The 22,658-nt window shown below is 39.5% G+C and overlaps 1 protein-coding gene across 10 annotated transcripts in view; it reads right to left on the bottom strand.

Annotated features, from left to right (window-relative positions):
- The window catches only part of Ehbp1 (EH domain binding protein 1), a 275,065-nt gene that overhangs the window by 153,118 nt on the left and 99,289 nt on the right, over positions 1-22,658 (bottom strand). For all 10 annotated transcript variants that reach the window (XM_040733240.1, XM_005070382.4, XM_005070380.4 and 7 more), the window contains exons 6-7: positions 11,537-11,718; positions 8,630-8,769 (exon numbers count right to left, since the gene is read on the bottom strand). In XM_040733240.1, coding sequence (XP_040589174.1) covers positions 8,630-8,769; positions 11,537-11,718 — 322 coding nt within the window. The remainder of the gene's footprint in view (positions 1-8,629; positions 8,770-11,536; positions 11,719-22,658) is intronic.

A 22,658-nucleotide genomic window follows, 5' to 3' on the forward strand; every position in this document is an offset into this window, starting at 1 on the left:
AAAAAAAGTCACTTTATACTGATTATGAAGAGGACATTAAAATATACTCGTTTTCATAAAAACAATATAAGATACAAAGTTATAGATTAATCTTAACACTGCAATGTTGGGTGATTTCAACACCCTACTCTCACTGAGTCAGGTCATTGCTATCATAGATCAAGCAAACATAACAGTTTCTAAAGACATTCCACCCAAATATTTCAGTATTCTGCATTCTTCTCAGCAGCTCTAAACTTTCTCCAAAATAGATGTTAGGACAAAAGCAAGTCCTAACAAGTATAAATGAAAGTAGCTTTTTGTATTCTACCTGTCCACAATGAAATAAATCTAGAAATCAACAGCAAGTAAAGCTACAGAAAACACAAAGTAATGGAAATTAAACAACGTACTGCTGGATGATAAATGGTCCACTGAAGAAATTAAAAAGAAAATTTTAAAAATTCTTAAACTGAATGAAAATAAAGACAAAACATAACAAAACTTATGAGATAATGAAAGAAGTCAAGAGGAGTTTATAGTTATGAGCCAGAGAGAGAGAGAGAGAGAGAGAGAGAGAGAGAGAGAGAGAGAGAGAGAGAGAGAGAGATGAGAAGAGAGAGGGGGAGAGAGAGGAGAAGAGAGGAGAGAGGAGGAGAGATTGAGAGAAAGAGAGAGGAGAAGAGAGAGAGGAGGAGAGAGATTGAGAGAGAGGAGAGAGAGAGGTGGAGGGAGAGAGAAGAGAGAGGAGAGAGAGAAGAAGAGAAGAGAAGAGAAGAGAAGAGAAGAGAAGAGAAGAGAAGAGAAGAGAAGAGAAGAGAAGAGGGGGGAGAGAGGGGAGAAGAGAGAGGGGGGAGAAAGAGGAGAAGAGATAGAGAGATTGAGAGAGGAGAGAGAGAAGAGGAGAAGAGAAGAGAGAGGAGATGAGAGAGAGGAGAGAGAGACAGAGAGGAGAGAGAGAGAGGAGAGAGAGGAGGAGAGAGGAAGAGAGAAAGAAGAGAGAGAAGGAGAAAGAGGAGAGAGGAGGAGAAAGAGAGGAGAGAGATTGAGAGAGAGAGGGGAAAGAGAGAGAGGAGAGAGAGATTGAGAGACAGAGAGGAGAGAGAGATTGAGAGACAGAGAGGAGAGAGAGATTTCAAGTAAAAAATTAAAGATGCACTTAAGACCCCGAGTAAAGAAGAACAAGTCAAACCCAACAACAGTTGATGAGAAGAAATTAGAACAAGGCAGGTCAGTGAGAAGGCACAGCAGGTAAAGGAGCTTGACGAACAGCACGAGAACTGACTCATGCAATTTGTTCTCTGACACACACAAATAAAGGTAATTCTTTAAAAGAGAAGATGGCAGGAGTTAATGAACAGAAATGTAAAAAACAGCACGATCGATGAAAGAACAGTTGGCTCAGGAAAACTGCCAAATTCATTTTATGAAATTACATCAAAATCAGAAAAAAAAAACCAATAAAAAAGGAAAATTACAGACCAGTCTCTTTTATGGACAGAGACACAAATTTCTCAAAATATTTAAAAACTAAATTCAAGAATACATCAGGCTGGGCATGGTGGTACACACCTTTAATCAATCCCAGGACTTGGGAGGCAGAGGCTGGCGGATCTCTGAGTTCAAGGCCAGCCTGGTCTCCAGAGCGAGTGCCAGGACAGGCTCCAAAGCCACACAGAGAAACCCTGTCTCAAAAAAATCCAAACAAAACAAAACAAAAAACAAAAAGAAAAAAAGAACACATCAAAGTGATCATCTTGACCAAGGTAGTTTCATTCCAGAGACTTGGGATGTTTTTAACTTATAAAAATCAACAATGTAACACATTACTTAAACAGACTCATAAGACACAAATCACAGCACTGTTTCAATAGACGGAGAAAAGGCCTTTGGCAAATTCAACATTCCATCATGACAAAAACCATGAAAAAACTAGGAATGGAGGGAACATAGCTCACTATAAAGGATATATACAACATGACAAACCCAGAGCCAACATCATGCTAAATAAACATTTTCACTAAAATCACAAGCAAGACAAGGATGTACACTGTACCCACTCCCTATTCAGGATAGCTTAAAGTCTTAGCTAGAGTGGTAAGACAAGAGAGAAACAAAAGGGATACAAACAGGATAGGAAGGTTATTAGTATTTGCTGATGACATGAGTCTATACATGGTAATCCTACAGAGTCCGACAGCAAACTTCTAGAGCAAGCATTTTCTGCAACGTGCTAAGATACAAAATTAACATTAAAAATGAGATTTAAAAATTACTTCTTTTGTATGTGTGGCTGTTTTGCCTACATGCAGTGTATGGCGTGTATGCCTGATGCCAGTGGAGGCCAGAAGGAGAAATTAGATCCCCTAGCATTGGAATTACAGGTTGCTGTGAGTCATCATGTAGGTGCTAAGAATTCAAACCGGTTCCTCTGTAAAAGAGGTCAGTGTTTTTAACTGCTAACCCCTCTCTCCGGCACCGAAAATTAACATACAAATATATCAGTAGTGTTTTCATATTCCACTAGTAAAAATATAAGAAACCAGGGAAACAATCCCATTCCCAACCTTTAAAAAAAAAGCCTTGGAATGAACCTAATCAAGGAAGTGAAAGACCCCTACAAGCAAAATTTAAAACACTGAAGAAGAAAAACTGAGGATAAAACTAGAAGATGAAATGATCTCCTATGTTCATGCACTGGAAAAAGTAATATTGTGAAATATGACTAGTAATTCAATGGAATATTTATCAAAATTCTACAACCATTCTTTCATAGAAATCTTAAAATTTCTATGGCAGTGAGATTGCTCAATAGGTGAGAGTAGCTGCTGGCAAGTCTCACAACCTGAGTTCAACCAACACAGGAGAGAGGAGAAAACCAGCTTCCACAGCTTCTCCTTGACCCCACATGTGTGCTGTGGAGAGTGCACATGAGCACACACCAATAAAACAGTAGAAACTAACAGGCAAGCATAAAAAGTCTTTGATAGTAAAAACAATCCTGAACAATAAGAACAATAGCAAAGGCATAATATACCAGATTTTTAAATTATTATTATTATTGGTTTTTCGAGACAGGATTTCTCTGTATTGTTTTGGATCCAAACTATTTTTTAAAATTTTTATTTCATAATTTGTTATTACAAAACCATAGTAGTAGTAGTAGTAGTAGTAGTAGTAGTAGTAGTAGTAGTAGTAGTAGTAACATCCCCAGAGCATGGACTTTGGGAGCCCAGTCCCTACGGAGGGATACTCTCTCAACTTAGATACATGGGGGAGGGTCTAGGCCCTGCCCCAAATGATGTGACAGACTTTGATGAGCCTCCATGGAAGGTTTCACTCTCCCTGGTGAGTGAGTGGATGTGGATGGGGGGGAGGGAGTATGGGAGGCCGAGGGAGGGGGGACGACTGAGATTGGTATGTAAAATAAGATTATTTTTAATTTAAATAAGAAAAGGAAAAAAGTAAATGAGGAAATTGAGAAAAAAATAACGATATGACACATCAAAGAAGCAGATGTAAAAATCAATAGAACAAAATTAAGACCCAGGTATAAACCAACATTTATATAGCTACCTGGTTTTTAACAAAGATGCTAAAAAACCACACTGGAGAAAAAACAGCCTCTTCATACATACATGGTGTGGGGAAAACATGTCCACATGTAGAAGAATGAAACAAGATTATCTCACCCATTACAAAGATCAACTCCAAATAGATCGAAGGCCTAAAGTTAAGACCTGACTGACACTCTGAAGCTGTTGGAGGAAAAGGTAGAGAAAATAATTCAAGATCTAGGTTAAAATGAGGACTTTCAGAATAGGACTCCACTTGCTAAGAGAATAAGGCCAAAAACTGACAAGGGAAACCTTTAAAACTCAAATTCTTCTGTACAGCAAAGCAAAGTCACTTGGACGAAATGGCGACCTACAGGATGTAGGACCTTCACCTGCTACACATCTGACAGGGTTACTGTCTGGAATATATTCTACAAAACAATAAACATAAATCAAATAACCCAGAAAAATGGAGTATGGATTGGCACAGAGTCCTCAAAAGAAGAAATCCAAATGGCTAATATGTTTTAAAGTTTCCAGGAAAATGCAAATTAAAACTACTTCGAGGTCCATCCAACCCTAGTGAGAATGGCCATCATCAAGGAAACAAATGAGAACAAATGCTGGCGAGGGCGTGGAGGAGGATGGACCTTACTGCTGGTGGCAGTATAAGTTAGCAACCACTATGGGAATCACAGTACACAATCCTCAAAGAGCCAAAAATAGAGCGGCCATATGACAACAGTCATACCACTCCTGGGCTAGTAACCCAAGGGTTCTCTATGTTACTGCAGATACAGTTGTACATAGTTTAATAGCTAGGAAATGGGGTCAGTCTAGCTGTTTTTCAACTGATGAATGGATAATAAAAGTACAGTACATGCTCGCCATAGAAGTATAGCAGGTTGTATGAAAAATGAGATTTGCAGGAAAACATTACCCTAAGTGAGGCAACCAAAGCACAGAAAGACAAGTGCCACCCACTCTCCCTTACTTGCAAATATATTTAGACTTGTGAGTTCAACTTGGAATGCATGCAGAGGTCGAGAAGCTACAAAGGAGGAATCAGAGAGGATGCGGAGAGGACTTAATTAGGGGAACGACAGCAGGGCACACGTGATGTGGGTGTAGTGGGGGACTCAGGGGACATGAAGATTTAGATGGGGATGGAAGTGAGGGGCGGGAGAGATAAGGATGAAGGGGTGGCTAAAACAAAGGACTACGAAGAAGCCATGTGGAAGCCACTGTTTTGTAAACTGGTTAAAAATAATAATTTAAACAGGAAAAGAGCTCGAAGAAATGCATAAATAATATTATTCACAGACACAAAAGTTATTAAAGAATAACCCTAGTAACAGGGTATGGAATACTTCCTTCTAAGTTATTGGTCAAGGAGGTCCCAGGTACCCACAAAACAATACACACAATTACAACTGCTGCAGGCTGCCCAGTAAGACTAGCTGATAAATGCTGAAGACACACAGGTTGTAGGATATGGAGAAATCAAGTGGGAAGTTAGCTGGAATTTCCTCTTTGCTGGCTAGCTTTTATAGTGCTAGAAGATATTATGCAGTCACTGGGAGAAAAAAATTACAGTTTTACCCATCTGTAAACCCTGCCTGCATACTACAATAGCAACCAACAGGCAAGGCACATCAGCTGGTGTAATAAATGTACCACTGTAATGGAGAGGTAACCAATAACTTTCTGATTGGATGAGGCCGGCTCCACAAGCAGAATCCATAGTGATCACGTAAACTGGTCAAAAGTCCATGGCTGGGCAGGCCACAGGTCCTAAAGGCAGGACCTAGTATTGCTGCTTTGCTAAACGGACTGCCTAAGACAGATGCTGTTCATAACCTCAGTAAGAGAAGCTTCTCTGTTTGCAGTAGGCAACAGTTACCGCAGAGACTCCTAACTGGTCAAAGTGCTAAAAAAGGGTAACCGTGGAGTTCTAAAGGCCGCCTACATTGCCTCCTCCACTGCTCACAGAGCATCATACAAAAGGGAACAGAAAGACTGGGCTCATCAACATTCCATCATGGATGAGGGAGGACTAGTTCCCTACCTGAGGGACGATCTACAGGCAGTTACAGCTGCTGGGAGAGGGAAAGTCATGTTCCTCCGTGACCCAGCCACTGGTTTCCCTTGTTTAAGTAAATAACCTCTAAGCCATACTCACTCAAGGGACCTGTTGGAAAGACAGGAAGCTCAGTGGGAGCAGGAATGAATAGAGAATAATGGAAAGTACATTGTATACATGCAGGGCTTCCCGTGGAGACTGCCAAACAGCCCAGGGTTTTGCCAAAGCTATTAATTGGTTGCTGTCCACACACTGGAGGTAAGGCCACATACAGCTGAAGTCAACACCTACAGAACTCACTGCTGAACACAGAAATGGCAAGCTGGTGCTTATCTACAGCCTGCACCCCTTCTGACGAGTCTTCATGGTACTAGGAGATACTGCACACTGCCAGAGGAAAAAGGTAAGCAGCAACTCAGCGACAAACGCCTGGTGACCTGCTCACACAGTAAGTTGGTGTGGGAGTGGCCAGCCACTGTCTGATTGGATTTGAGTCCCATCCGAGAGACAGAGCCATGTCCAACACTGCCTGGGTAGCCAAGAACCAGGACAAGATAGGCCCTGGACTTAGGGGAACACCAGACACTATTCTTTTGCTAAAGGAATGTACCAATAAGAGAAACGACTCCTACCGACACTCTGCTCTACTCAGAGATCGGTGTCTTGCTCAGCCATTAGCAGAGACGCTTCTTCCTGCGGCAGCTGGGCACAGATAGAGACCCACAACTAGACACGTGCTAGCTGTACTAGACAATTTTCATATCACTACGCAAAAATGCTTAAATCTCAGAGTGTGTTCGGCAGTTAAGAGCACAAGGTCTCTCTGCAGAGACCCTGGAACACTCAGTCCTAAATGGGAAGTCTTCAGCCCTCCTCGCAAGGCTCAGGGAGCTCTGCAGAAGCCCGGAAGAACCCAGGCGGAAGGGAGACATCAAGGAAGCAAGGCCTTCCTTCCAGACCCAGCAGGCCTGACACCTATAAGTTCAGAGACTGTGGTGGCACAACACGCACAGCACAGCACGAGTCGAAGCCAGACGGTGTCCAAGTGCCCAGAGGGGAAGTGGGCGTTAGCCCCACCCCTAACCCAGAAGCTCTCCGTCTTGGTAACTGCTCACAAAGGAGTCTCACTGGGGACACAAATCACGTGCCCAGCCATGGAGAGCCAACACAAAACAAACTCAGTGGTGCTTTTGGAGACATTTTCTAGGTCTCACAATGCTTTGTCTGAGCTCCGCCCGCCCCCGCCCCCTTATAGGTCTTTTGCTTATATATTATGGTTTCCCAGTTTGTTTACGTGTGCACCTCAGTGTCTATATGTGTTGCTTGTGATTTTTCTTTGGCTTTTTTTTTTCTACCCCTCTGTTTTGTCCCTTTTGATTTGTTTTTATCTTATCGTATTTATTATAATTACTATTTTAGTTACCTGTTTGAACTCTGATGAGAAAGAGGGTGTGGATTTGGGTGGATAGGGAAGTAGGGAGAATCTGGGAGGTGTTGGGGAAGAAAAACTGTAATCAGAATACACTGCGCATTGAGGAAAAACATACTTTCAATAAAAATATAGTGTTGCTGCTGCCAGCATTAGGAAATGCAGTTGTATGTTAACATTTATTATTGGGGAAAACAGATACTATTGAAATAAATATAACAGTCCAAAGGAGATAGAGTGAAGGAACTGATAAAGAAAATTATATTGCATTTCTTATAAAAGAAGCAATATATTCTATTCTAATTTTAATATTAGTAAGGATCCATGGGTTCATTTACTTATCTGTCTTGCTTACTCATTTCAAAGTATATTAATCTAAAGTGAAAACAGGACATACAATTTTCAAATTATTCTAGCAAAAAAACATGCTTAAATTAAAATAAAATTCTCAGGGGCTAGAGAGATAAGAGCACTGATTGCTCTCAAAGAGGATAGGGGTTCAATTCCCAGCACCCATGTGTCAACTGACAACCATCTCTAATTCCAGTTCCAGGGACTCTGACACCTTCTTCTGGCTTCCACCAACCCAGGCATGCATGTGGTGTGCAGACATACCAGACATGCAGGCAAAACACCCATACCATAAAATAATTAAAAAATTAAAAATCAGAGTGGCAAAATGTAGGCAGGTAGGGGAAAATAATGAGAAAAGGCATTAGTATATATATATATTTACATATACACAAATGTAAATGAACTTAAGTCAGCTATTGGGATAAGGAATCTTAAATTCTGAGTGTGTATTCACTTGGCTATGTGAGTAGGCAGGGGGGTGCTTATACATGTGTGGTGTGAGTGTGTATGGGGCCAAAAATTTTCCTCACTGAACCCAGAGCCTGTTGATTTATGAGGTCAGCAAGCCTGGAAGACACTCCTCTCTGTCACCCCAGCACTGAGATTGCAGTAGGCTCAGTGCCTCTGGAGACTGAGCTCGGTTACTATGCTGTGTGGAAGGCGCTTTACTGCGTCACTGCCCAGCCCTGTAAACAGCTTTAAAAAGCAAACATTACGGGGACAGATTAACCAAATGGTACCTCTTAGAGATGTACTAAAGTGATAGAGATGGGTTAGAAATAAAACAATACATGTGACAAGCAAGGGAAACATGGTTTAAAAACATCAACATTCGTCAAGATTTCAAGGCAAAAAGTATAAAATGGAGCAAAAAGATACAGATTAGGATAAGGTTATAAAACTATGGTTTTTCTTTTTCTTTTGGACCTAATACTTTAGGACTTAAGTCTGCTATACAAAAGGATAAGAAAATAAACAGGTTAATTCTTGGAAAATGAACAAAAGTATATTATCTGTTTAAACTATAAAGAAAAAAAAAACGTCAGTAAGAATTTTTGAAACTGACACCAAAGAGACACTGAATCTTATTTGAAGTAAACACGATAGAAATACACACAAAGCACATGTAAAACATACTCTCGTAAATACATTTGAGTTAAAAAAGAAATCAAAACTTAGGTCAAAAATTAGAAAATAAACTTTTCGTTCAGTGCTAGTAAAGCCAACCTGTAATTTTTGCTGCCTTTTCCTCTTGGTTCACTCGGTTCTCATCATCGTCTTCATTGTCTTCTTCAAAATCATCTAAGTTGCCGATGTCAGCCTGCTTCATGCTCATCAGACTAGCCAAGCTTTGCATGTCTTCATCCCTACAGCAAGCCAGTCAGAACACAATACACAGCTCACGCAGTGACGCCACTTGACAAACAACTATAAAACCGGTGTTCAATATGCCCAACCTGGAAGTCTTAAATCCAAAACACTCCAAAATCTAAAGCACCCTGAAACCCAAGCTTCTGCATGCTGATAAGGCGCCAGACGTGGAAAAAACCCCACACTCGATGTGTGACGCAAGGCTCAGGTGCACTAAACATGTTGTATACAACTACTTTAGGCCACATATATAAAGCATTATGAAAGGCAAGTGGCATTGTGCTTAGACATGGGTGCCTTCCTTGTGTGCGTGTAAACACCCCAAAATTTAGAAAAAAATGAAATCTGAGAACTTCCAGAGCTAAGTATTTTGGATAATGGATACAAAATACACAACATTAACATACTCTTTCATTCTGAAAAATATGAATGCACTTTTCATGTTTGTAAGAATATTTTTTTTGTTTTTTTTTTTGTTGTTGTTGTTTGTTTGTTTTACAAGACAGGGTTTCTCTGTATTGTTTCGGAGGCTATCGGTCCAGCCCGGCCTCGAACTCACAGCGATCCGCCTGCCTCTGCCTCCCGAGTGCTGGGATTAAAGGCGTGCGCCACCAACGCCCGGCTTTTGTAAGAATATTTTTAAATATAAGAAGTTTTTAACTTTCGTAGATTTCTAATTGGTGTGTTTAACTGCTACAAAGCAAACAAGACTAAACTCTCAATGCTAAAGACTTTAAAAGGTACTTGTGCTGGTGGAAGACAAATAGTTTCTACAGAGAATTCAAGTATGGTTTCTTGAGCATTAAGTCTAGAAACAAAATCTTGGGCAGTCCACAATGAGATAAATCTTGACTTTAAAATAAAATTTGAGCTGGACAGATAGCCCAGAAATTAAGAGCACTGGCTGCTCTTCCAGACAAAACTGGGTTCAATTCCCAGCACCCACATGGCAACTCACATCTGTCTGTAACTCCAGTTCCAAAAGATCCAACGCCCCCTTTTGATCTTTGCATGTATCATGCATGTCCATGGAATATGAATACACACACATAAATAAAACACTTAAACTTCCAAAAGGAATTGGAACAGAAATTCTTAATTGAAAACCATGAACCACTTTGGATCTGTAGACTGGAGAGAACCAAATGGTAAAATCCTGTAAACCATGGCAAGTTTTCCATGGAGCCACAGGGCCAAAACGAGTCATCTAAAGCAAAGTCTGTCCTTGTAAGAAACATGAGGTGAAATCCTCAGCTAATTCAGAGTTTAAACACCATACATTTGATAAAATATGAATTTTCACCTCAAAATATTTCAGAATATAAATTTATGAAGTTTATATTAAAATCTTGAGACAAATTACGTTTTCTTGATCTGTTATTTTTACCTTAAAGCTCATTGAATACATTTTAATGTTATACAACATTAATTTTCAATTTCGTATACTTCCTCTAAATTCAGACAGAAAAATGAAAGCACTGTTCTTTTATAGTCTTTATTAATTTTATCTCCGACATATGGTATAACTTTGCAAGCTAAGCCAAGTATAGAAATTCTTCACATTTTATCTCACATACGCTAAGCTAACAAATTTCCCTCTTTTTAAACAAATTTCATGACAGCCTACGTGAACAAGAAAAGTTGCATTACTTCAGGTGAGTGCTTTTCAAATTCTCAGTTATCAGTAATAAAGGATAAGGAAAGGGAGGCCCTGAGAAATTCCTATCCATATTAATGAGTTTAAACGAACTGTTTCTTACCCAGACTGCTATGGACGGTGCTGATGCATTTCCTGCTCTGCCGGTGGAAGGACTACCACCCTCAGAGGACATGCACTCCTTCCCTCCTTCCTCAGGCCCCTTTCCTTTCATGTGGCCTACACTTGAGGGAAAGAGCCTCACTTTCCCCCAGTGTTAGAGTCGAGAGGAAAGACCACGGTGCTTCTGTTCTCAACCACCGCAATAGCCAGGCTCACTTGGAATGCGGCTTCCCTCAGCTGGGAAGGGCCATCTACCACGTCACTTGCTGCCTTGGAGATGAGTGCCAAGCATCTCACCTTGAGTGACACACAGCAGCCAGCCTTATCCGCCAAGCAGACATGACCAATTATAGTAACCACATTCCACTGGGCTACATAGGTACAGTAATATGGTTCAGACTGAACCGTCTTATCTCCCTTATCTTTACTAGGAAATTCTCAGCATAGCATTTCCATCTATTCCGCCCCTTCATCTTCTACTCAAGTACAGACTCAGGCACTACATATATCACACATAATTGTTGCTGACTTGATTATCTGCATGCAGTAAGTGGCTATTCAGCACTTAAGAAAATACTTTTGGTTTTCGTTTTGTTTTTTGAGAAAGGTATTGCATTGGTTACTTTTTGTCAACTGAACACAAACCAGAGTCACTTGGGGAAAAAGAAACCTCCATTAAGAAATTGCCGCCATCAGACTAGCTAGTGGGCATGTCGGTGGGACATTTTCTTAATGATTGGCATGGAAGGGGCCAGCCCACTGTGGGCGGTGCCACCTGTAGGCTGGTGGGCCTGGGCGAATGAGAAAGCAAGCTGAGAAAGCCAGGCGTAAGCCCAGTAAGCTCTATTCCTCCAGAGCTTCTGCTTCAGTTCCTGCCTGGAGCTCCTGTCCTGGCTTCATTTGAATGATGGATGTTCACCTTATTGCCTTTCTACTAAGTCAAAAGTTGTGGTATTTTGAAACACCATATAAATGAAGTCACTTATTTGATGACAGAAACTTACGTTGCTTTTCCTTCCCGAAGGAAGATACAAGATAAAGAAAACTGGAGAGTGGCAGACACAACTTTTTTAGATAATGGCTTAAATTTCAACTTGACATCAGTTTGAGTTGGCATAGGGCTTGCATATTGCTTCATATTAATGCTGCTAGTAGCAAGAGCTTTCCTCCGACCAGAAGGGGATTCCTGGAAGACAAAAAATAATTATGTAGTTTGGAATTATTTTATAACCAACAACAAAACCTAAGAACTTCTTATAATAAAGAATTCTTATAATACAATAATAAAATTGTGATGAGCTTTTATATTAAGTAAGGTAGATAAAACATAAACAAAATAGAAAGAGATGGCAAAGATGGCCCGGGCAAAAACACTAAGAGGGAAACAGAATAAAAACTAGTAAAGAACATGCACAGGGGCTTACACCTGCAATCCCAGCAATGGGTGGGTACAGGCCAGAGGCTCCTGAGCTTACGGCTAGCCACAACTACATGAGACCCCACCTCAGGAAAACTAGGAAAGGCTCTAGGTTAGTGTAAGAAAATGATCTGTCACAGGCTGGGCCCAGGAAATAGTCATTAACTGTCCCACCCTCCCCATTCTGCCCCCCCCATAAATGTAACATGATAGTATTTTCCCATTAAACCTATAATTTTTTCTAAGACATTTTCTGACCATTCTAGTCTTTAAGATCACATATGCCAGCAAAGTTTTTTTCAGAGATTATGCCCATAGTAACACGGCTGACTGGCCCCAGCATATTTAAAAGTTTTTTTTTTAAATCACTAGCACCCATTCATCAGAACCATAAACAAGAAGTCCGTTTGCCGTCAAAAGTGTTTAATATTCCATTAACAATCCACTGTGATTCACAACTGCTTTTTATCTAATAAGGGCTTAGGAGACCAGTGAGAACAGGACAGTAGGATAACATGTAAATGCTGCAGGCATATGATGTATTCTACTGACAAGAGGAAATTCGGATGCAAGACAATTTGTGATAATGTAAGGTTGACCTTGGAATTGAAAGCAACATTAAGACTTAACATCCAAACTGCATGATCTTGAATAAGTCAAGAAACCTCAGCCTTGGTAATTTTTTTATTACTCAATTACTCAATTTTCAAACCAAGGCAAGACATTGTGCCATTACTTTATTACTGTTCAATAAATCTTGATTTGTCTTATGAAAGGTAAATTTGCCTAAAGTAAGGCTATTGTACTTGAATGAAAGCATTACAAGACTTTTAAAAACCTAACATTTCTGCCTAACAAATAGGTAAAATATAATGTCAGCCCCCCGAAAGAATGCCCATTTTAAAATGTGGTCTTATCTGTCAGATTATGCACAGTAATATTATACAGAACTGTTAGTGCAAGCAGACACCTTATGAATGAATTTCAAAAATTCATCGAGCACTCGAGAAGAAGTTAAGCCCTCTCAGAAGAAATACTTAAGAATATGCAAATACCCTCAACTGAATCAAGTTGAACAGATGTGACTATCCCTAACAATACAAGTGTTCTTTCCCTGGTCGCTACTGTCAATCAAAGGATAAGATTAAGGTCCAAGGTTTTGACAATGTGCAAAATGAAAAAGTACAGTCGGGAATATCAATTTATTACACTGATATGAACAATAATCTCTTATTGTACCTTTAGAATAGCTAACAACTTCTACATGTAATACGGAATGTAAAGCCCAGGTTGAAAAGTATGACGCACAAACTGTCACTTTATTACTCTCAGGGCTTGCTCTGTTCCACAAAATTATGACATTGATCCTTAATATAACAATTTAATTTCGCAATAAAATAAACTATGAAGTTAACATAACTTAGAAATTCTATAATTTTGAAAGCTGTGTTTGAAGACAGCTTTTGAAGCTGTAGTTTTTAATGATTAATATTCTATAAACTTCATTATGTTATTTGTAGAGCAAAGGTTATACAGAGAAGCTTTTCTGTGAAGTACTTGGTATTGTGTGCCTCTGAAGCAATAGGTAATACAATGTACTCAGTTTTAAATACATTCTGTCACATTACTTAAGCAAACGCTTTTCAATAGTGCTCATTAAAAAAACAAAACAAACAAAAGTAACAGAGCTTATACAAAATAAAAGCATGCAGACCTGACCTGGATCCCATTTCTTCACATCCTGAACTATTAAACCTACAGCTGGGTCCGGGAATTAGCTGATTTCTAGAAAGTTCCACACCACCATTCTCCCCTCTCTCCACCTCTTTTTTCCTTTCCTTTCTCTGGCTTAGACTCCCTCCCCACAACACTGTGACTCTACCCTCTAGTTAGGTGAGCAATGGATCATGACCCAGTCAGTCTAAAATCATTAAATTCTCATCCTCACTTTCATGACATTTCTCATTGTTATAGGAAGCCTATATATTTCCACTTCTAAGAAACACAACTTATTATAGTTGGAAATCAGACAAATTTGAGATAGAATGTGGCTTCAGTTTTACTTTCTCATACTGACAAGTATGTTCAAAAGCTGAACAACACTAAGAACCATCTTTGTACTGCTGGGGACTGTTTCAACTGGCACAGCCACTTAGGGAACAACTCCATATTGCCTTCTAAATTTTAATTCATGCACAGGGTATGGCTGAGCAATTCCCATCTTAGAAATTAAGTCCTAGAAAATCTTCATGACAAAAATGACAGATCAGATGTCACTCTATGTTACATAGCAAGTGAGAAGAGTCAGAAAAACCAAGAATGAACTACTATAAAGACAGACAGATGGACAGAACATCTCAAACTACAAAGAAGAGGACTGGACACCTAAAATCTGCAACAGAAAAGAAACAGAATTTTAAAAATTATAAAATAGGTCATACACATTAAAGCATAAAATAAGAACTCAATAAATAAAAAGAAATAATTTTCATTTACATATACAGAACATATTATCAAGTAGTTTAAAAGCTGCGTATCCCTCTCAAATTACTTCTTCCCAGTCTTTCCTCCAGGGCAAACAGCAACCCTGAATTTTAGAACTTTGCACTCACCTTCTCAAAACCTATTACTGACTATGTATATACCCCTAATGTACACTTTGCTGATGAATGGGTTATGAAACGTGGCACCCACATACAAAGTAATGTATGTAAGATTCACACACACAAATGCACACATGCACACATGCACCCATCGAAGCCAAAAGAAGACATCAGTTCCATTGCAACCAGAGTTACAGGTGGTTGGGAGCCACCCAACATAAGTTGGGAACCAAACGAAGGGCCTCAGGAAAAGCACCATTGCTCTCAAAGGCTGAGGCCCCTCTCCAGCCCCTGCCTTTTCTGGAGAGTTTTACAAAGCTACCCTCGGTCACATTGACCCACCTCCACAATGCATAGTCCTCACCATGTCTGCTGCCAGAACTTTCTCAACACCCCACACAGAAACTCTACTTACTAAACCAGTTCCATCTGCCCCTCCTCCAGGCATCTAACAACTTATAATCTCCTTTCTGTCTGTACTGCATCTCTTCCTGTACCTCACTTAGCATAACATTGAAATTCTATGAAAAATCCAACTAAGATTTTCACTGAAATTGTATTAAGCCTACAGATCAAGGTGGGTAAGTTGATATCCTCACAATGATGAATCTCAGTACTATAAAATAAAGTGCTACTCTCTACACAACTATTTAAATCTTTAAAGTCTAAATGTTGTATTGTTCTATATAGAGATTATACATATTTTTCTAGATTTAATTCTTGGTACTTTCTGTTGTAGTATAAGTCATACACTCTTTCAGCACTTGTGAATGAACAGTCTCTCTCCACAGAAAGACAATGAATCGGCAACTAGGTGTTGTATCTATGAAATCCTTATAACACTCTGAATTTTTATAGAATACATTTCCTTTTGGGTTTCTATTTTATCCTAACTTTATTTTATCCTAACTTCTTAAAATTAGTTATTTATTTAATTTTCCAATCTTTAATTTTTCTTTCTTTTTTCTTGATGGTAGCTAGAACCCTCAGGGTGATGATATTGTACACTCAGTGAAGGAGCCATTCACGCATCATTCTCGACTTTGAGAACTGTGTTTATTGTATGTTTCCTCCTCTTAAGTACTGCCCCTTGAGAAATGGAGTTTCTTTTAAGGTACTAGCTTGCTTTGAGGTTTTAATTTTGTTCATACAAATGAGTAGCATTTTTTAATCAAAGGCTTCTGTCTTTCAAAACAACTTTCTATAACCTTTTCCATGTTAGTCTCTAAAAATGTGTTAAGTGTATTCACTCAACACTGGTCTGTGCCTGCTCTCTTTTGTTCCTAAATAGCTCTTGCTGTAAGCTATTCCATTTACCTTCCAAACCAACAATTCCTTAGCTTTATTGACCCTTACTTTCTAATGAACATTCATTTTTTTATCTCCTTGGTTTCTACTCATTTTTAACATTTTTATCTTACTTTCTTGGTATTTATTCTGTCCTAACTCCTGAACTTTGACCATCTTTTATATGCCTATGAAGTATTTATTTCTCGGGGCTGTGCAGTTGGTAAAGTGTTCAAGCATGAGGACCCAGGAGCAATCCCCAGAAACATATAAAAAATCAGGGCAAAGACAGGCAGATCACTGGGTTGCTGGCCAGCCTGTCTAGGTGGATGATGACTGAGGAACACACCTGAAGTTGACCTTCAGCCTCAACCACGCACGATCCATACACACACAGATGGTATCTAAGCACTGCTCCACCATCTCATATTTTATCTGAAATACTTTTGTTACTCTGGCTAAATATATTCTAATTTTCATCCAAGGCTCTCCAGCTCAAGACATTTAGAAACTTTTCCAGTCTATATGGAGACTTTCTACTTAACCTTTAAACACTGATTGCTATTTAATTGCACCATATCACAGAATGTGGTTAATTATAATCCTCCAAAATTGAATCCATTTTTATGAACAAACCCACAATCAACTTACATACATGTTCCATGGTTTCTGACACAGTATCTTATTGGTATTCATACATGGCTGTTAATCTACAACAGGAAAGCTTTTATGTAAACTCACCTCCTACATTGTTGTTAGTCTACAATAGGATAGTTTTCATGTAAACTCACCTCCTACATGGATGGCTGTTAGTCTACAACAGGATAGTTTTTTATGTAAACTCATCTGCCTCTGCCTATTGTTTATTTCTTACATGATAATGACAAGTAAAACAACAGACATTCAAATGTGAGGTATGGGATATTTTCTTTTTTCTTCTTTTTTTTTTTTTGGTTTTTACGAGACAGGGTTTCTCTGTATTGTTTTCGAGGCTGTCGGTGCAGCCTGGCCTCGAACTCACAGAGATCCGCCTGCCTCTGCCTCCCGAGTGCTGGGATTAAAGGCGTGTGCCACCACCGCCCGGCTAAGGTATGGGATATTTTCTAATGAATACAAATAAAGAACTAAATAAGTGAAAGAATTGGGATGCTGCTCAGAATGCAGGCTGAATTCCAGCATATTCTGTGATAAAGCCCTCCAACTAACCATGCCTCCTGAGCATATGCAGGCACTCAACTTTTGGTTACTTCTCTTATCTGAACCAAAGTAACTTTAAACTGATCTTGCTGCCCCTATATTTATTTACAATTATTCCCAACACAGGACATTTAAAGTCACATCCCAGTACTCCTTCACTCAAGCAAGTGACACCCACAGCGCTGGCTGGACCAGTAGGTCCTGTAAGATCAGGCTCCTGAGTCTGCTCCTGGACCCTTATTTTCTATAATATTCTCTCTCGCTTCCTCGGCTCCACTACTCTGGCCTCCTCATTGTCTCAGTCAGTGCTTCACACCTGCTGCTTCCCTTACCAGGAATGTTCTTCTCACAGGTAATATAGAGATATTATGTACCTAGCTCTCCCACCTTTCAGATCTCCCCTCAAACTGGGGGAACTATGCCAAAGCACTTTGTGGAGGGACCATACAATCTGCTCTCAAACCAGGAGTTACAGACCTCACTGTAGGCTCCCGCCTTCTCCTGAAATTTAACCTCCTCTTACTTTAGGACTGTCTCTTGTAAATAGAATATTGACAAAAAAATAACTAACCCAATCTAATAATCACCACAGCTTTTCTGGAGAGTTCAGATCAATAGCTCTTATGAGATTTTGTCTCAAGAATTTTTACATGATTCAAGAACTCTAAGAAGATTCTCCTGTGAGGGTTGCATCTACCAGTATTTATTTTAATAACAATTGTGAAAATAACATTTTATGCTTAAGTGTTTAGTACACTTAAAATATTGTCAAGTCACAGGATTGATGTATATATGAACTCAGATATGGTGGTAGTATGAGCTAGACCTGCACAGGGTCATGCCAAACAGGGTCTTAGCACTAAGAGGGTGAAGGAGACACAAGCTTGCAGCCTTACCATGAAGTTATCTGCAACTAATCTCCCCAGCAAAGAGAAGGTCACTTTTCTCATGGGAAATCCAGCCATGCTCCAGGGCAGGCCCCATGCCCAGGAGTAGCAGCTGGCCAACACAAAATGAACACAATGGTATTTTTTATCAACTTTTTGTTCCATTTTGCTTTGTTTGGGCAGGTTTTTCTTTTTCTTTCTTTTGCTTTTCTTTTCTTTTATGAATAGTTTTATTGTTTGTTTTTTTGGTGAAAGAGCAAGAGAATGAGAGAGAGAGAGCATATGCAAGAGTGGGCATAAAGTAGGGAGGAGCTGGGGGAGGGGAGTCAGAATCCAGTGTATGGAAAATTTAACAAAAAAGCGTGACAAAATTACACTCATGTTAACTAGCTTTTAAAAGTAAATACACTTCCTATATAAAACAAGCTAGTGAGAAAAATGTCTGTTTTGCATTTTACATTCTTTCTTCCTCCTTTCTCACTCTTTAAAATCTCTGTTATGACCAGCTGAAAAGTCAGCTCTACTGGCACATTCAATCTGTGTGGTGATATGTACCCTTTTAGTTTAACAATGTGAAGGAGACCAAGCCTCACAAATATGTAGTTTAAAAACACAACTACTATTTTAGTGACTGCATATAATTGAGTCTTCACACTTGAAACCATCCCAAAATTCAAGTAGTAGTTTCTTTAAAGTTAATTATAACACAGAATCTGAAACCTTATCAATAAACTGTTTAAACCCTGTGAAATTAAAAATCCACTGTACTATAATGAGTTGTCTACCCATTCATAGTTTTGCAATCTTATACTTGTGTGTTTGGGGAAATGTGGACTCTCAGATATTGAAACATTTCATTATTCTGTACCAAGAATCACATTTCTCTATATTGCCACTTATTCCATCAGAGAAAAACAAAACAAACAAACAAACAAAAACCTTAAGCACCAAGAAAGTAGAAAACTAAAAGTGGCAAGAAGAAGGTTTTTAAAATTCTATTTTCTCACTGACAGTTTGAATTTCAGGAGCTGTGGTAAGGAAGGAGTGTCACTTGAGTCTGCTGTGCTCTGTGTTAAGGAAGGAGTGTCACTTGAGTCTACTGTGCTCTGTGTTAAGGAAGGAGTGGTCACTTGAGTCTGCTGTGCTCTGTGGTAAGAAAGGAGTGGTCACTTGAGTCTGCTGTGCTCTGTGTTAAGGAAGGAGTGTCACTTGAGTCTGCTGTGCTCTGTGGTAAGGAAGGAGTGGTCACTTGAGTCTGCTGTGCTCTGTGGTAAGGAAGGAGTGGTCACTTGAGTCTGCTGTGCTCTGTGGTAAGGAAGGAGTGGTCACTTGAGTCTGCTACGCTGTCTTTGTGACACTCTATGCAGGCATCTCGCGTTGTTATACAGCATATCATGAAGACTCGTGTTGAAATTTAATCCTTACTCTGCTCAGTAAGGCAATACTACTAGAGTTTCATTTCATGGAACACTCTGGACCTTTCCCGAATCTCTACACAGGGGTAAAAGGGAAACTGAATTCAAGTAGAAACCCTCTGTGGGAAAGTTGTGAGTGAGAAACAACTACCACCCAGAATGCCTGTTTCAGTTACTAGTATCGAATTATGAGTCTACCAGACCATTTCAGAACTAGTTTTAATTTTTTTGGCATATTATTCCTGCTGTTAGCTATTTTCTAGGACCCAGAGTACCGTACAGTATTTGTTTCCTCCTCCTCCTCTCTGCCAGAGCAGAATCCTTCTTTTGACTTTTATAAACAACCATCATAATAAAGCTTACTTGTATCACACAGTTATACTTGAACTAATCCAGATTGTTGGATATTTATTTTAAAGAATTTCTCTGGATGCACATTTGTGATCATCAACAAACCACATGATGCTCTTGTTCTGTCCAGTTAGGGGCCATGTCTTAGCATCGCCACAAGCATGTACCATCTACCTCAGGACAAGACAGTGCCAGCAGCATCCACCCTTCTACAATCTCACATCCGCATCCCTGAGAACAATGAAGCTCTAGGCACTGAGTCAGGACACCAGGAAATGAAATGACATACACTTGGAATTCTGAAGAGAATTCAAAGAGTAAGACTAAATTAATGCTGTTCTTAAATTTCTGAGTTAGGAAATCTTGCCCTCTGTCTCATGATTACATGAATCATTTCACAGTGTAAAGAATGAGCACTCAATTAACTGGATAAACACTCTCACTACTCATTAAAGAAACAAAATTGTCCAATGAGATAATGTAGAATTTGAAGACATGTTAGTAGTTTCTTAATCCAACCTGCCACTCCAATACAAGAACATCTTACGATGTACCTATTTCATAGACAGCTGTTTTGGTACTTGGCATTCAAATAGTACCTAGAAACTCAAGTCACTGTTCTTTCTGAAACAAAATTATTTGATAGATGCCCTGTCAAGAAAAGAAAAAGCCATATTTTACAAAGTTACCGAGAGCTTATTATATGCCCAGTCTTCTTTTACTTAGCTCTGTGATGACGTTTTAAACTTCATGCTTAAATGATAAAGTTAATCTAGAAAGGCAACAGTTTTGACTATCAAAACTGTGATGGTGGTCTCTCAAACTGTCATATAGCACAGTATTTCTCAGGCCATGCTGATCTCTGCTTCACCAGCAGACCAAAAGGAAGCACTACAGAATTTAATTTGGAATTCATGGAGCAATTAAATGCTAAAGTAGACATGTACAGGGAGCTCTCTCAACCACTAAGACTTAATTAGAAACCATATCAGCTAAAATAACCAACTCAGATGCTCTGGTGGAAGGGACGTTAGCAGCAAAGTGTCAACAGGAAGAATCATCACTAAAAAGTCCTGATAAGATATATATGCTCATAAACATGATTTAGAAAACCATACTGATTTTAAAATCAATCTAGCTTTCCTCTAAAAAAATGTCTAAATAAAAAAAGCCTCAGCCTCTCAAGGGGAAACTCAAGGCATACAAGAATATAAGTTAAAGTGTTTAGTCAGAGGTCTAAACAGGTTGTAGGCTGTCCAAACTTGAAAAAGGAGACCCTAGTGTCAACTCTACTACAGAATTGCTACTGGACAGTTCATGCCAACACTCCCATGCGATGCTAAGGAAAACAGCGAGTTCCCACTCATTTAGTCTTTTGAAAGTAAATTAGCAGGCTTTAAAATTAAGTCTAAAAAAGAACTTGTCTCTGAAGATTCATGTCTTTCATGGTTAGGACTGAAAAGCACATGCTGACCGTGACTCCTAGGTCTCCATGGCAGAACCATTTCTAAGCTCCACACATAAACGCTCAAGAGCTCACTACTCACTGTGATCACTGTGTCGTAAGCAACACAGTCAAGCTGAGCTCAGCGCTAACCCCCTAAGGTAACCCCTTCTCTTTGTTCTTCACCTCACTCAATCATAGCTTCTTGATCCCGGGCCTCACAAAACTAGACTGGCTCTCCCTGCTAAATCTCTCCAGAATCTGAACTATTCTTCCTCTGCTGCCCCTTCCTCCTAAACTCAAGCCTCAGCATCTGGGGGTGCCCTTTTTTCTCTAGTTTCACCGTCTTCTAGAACTCTATGAGAGCAGTCGTGTTTTAATTATTATACTTTCTGGGTTGTGTAAAAACTTCACTACAGAAACTGTTAATGTACCAAAAGGAAACATTCACCTTTACTGGCTAAGTAAAAACATGGCGATTATGGTGTATTTTCTCTAGTCCTTATAAGTACTACTTGTAGAATCCTATTATAATTTAACATTATAACTTAATAAACCTATATCTAGACAATGTGTATTATTCTGTAATATGGCTACAACACAAATTTTATAGCTATTTTTTTTATAAACTCACTTGTAATTTGCTACTCATAAAAAACGATCATGTGCCGGGCGGTGGTGGCGCACGCCTTTAATCCCAGCACTCGGGAGGCAGAGGCAGGCCGGACCGACAGCCTCAAAAACAATACAGAGAAACCCTGTCTCGTAAAAACCAAAAAAAAAAAAAAAAAAAAAGATGATGTACTAAACATTTTTGTAACCAAAGTATTGGGAACTCTATTTCTTAGGGCAGATTTTTGGAAGTGAGAATTTTTTAACTTTATTTATTAATGTTATACATATGGGTGTTTTGCCTGCGTGTGTGTGTGTGTGTGTGTGTGTGTGTGTGTGTGTGTGTGTGTGTGTGTGTACCATATGTGTGGCTGGTGCCTCTGGGGGCCACAGGAGGGCATCAGATGCCCTCCTAGAACTGGAGTTATAGATAGCTGTGAACTACCATGTGGGTGCTAGAAATCCTCAATCCTCTGGAAGAACAGTCAGTGTTCTTAATAATAATAATAATGATAATAATAATAGGGAAATGGTTCAGTGGGTAAAAGCACTTACTGTACAATTGTGAAGATCTACATGTGAATTCTCAGAACTACATAAATCTGGGCATAGCAGTATGCATTCTAGAGTGGCTTGAATATGAATAGTCCCCATAGGCTCATAGAGTTGAATACTTGGTCACTAGGGAGTGACACTACTTGACAGGGATTAGAAGGTGTGGCGTTATTGGAGTAGGTGTGGCCTTGTTGGGGGAAGTATGTAACTGAGGGTGGTCTTTGGAGTTTCAAATGTTTAAGCCAGGCCCACAGTCTCTCTATTCCTGCTGCCTGCCAACCCAGGTGCAGAACTCTCAGCTACTTCTCCAGCATCACGTCTGTCTGCTGCTACCATACTTCCTGTCATGACAATAATG

This window comes from Mesocricetus auratus, unplaced genomic scaffold (assembly GCF_017639785.1).
Source record: "Mesocricetus auratus isolate SY011 unplaced genomic scaffold, BCM_Maur_2.0 Super-Scaffold_100029, whole genome shotgun sequence".
In the NCBI taxonomy this organism is placed as follows: domain Eukaryota; kingdom Metazoa; phylum Chordata; class Mammalia; order Rodentia; family Cricetidae; genus Mesocricetus; species Mesocricetus auratus.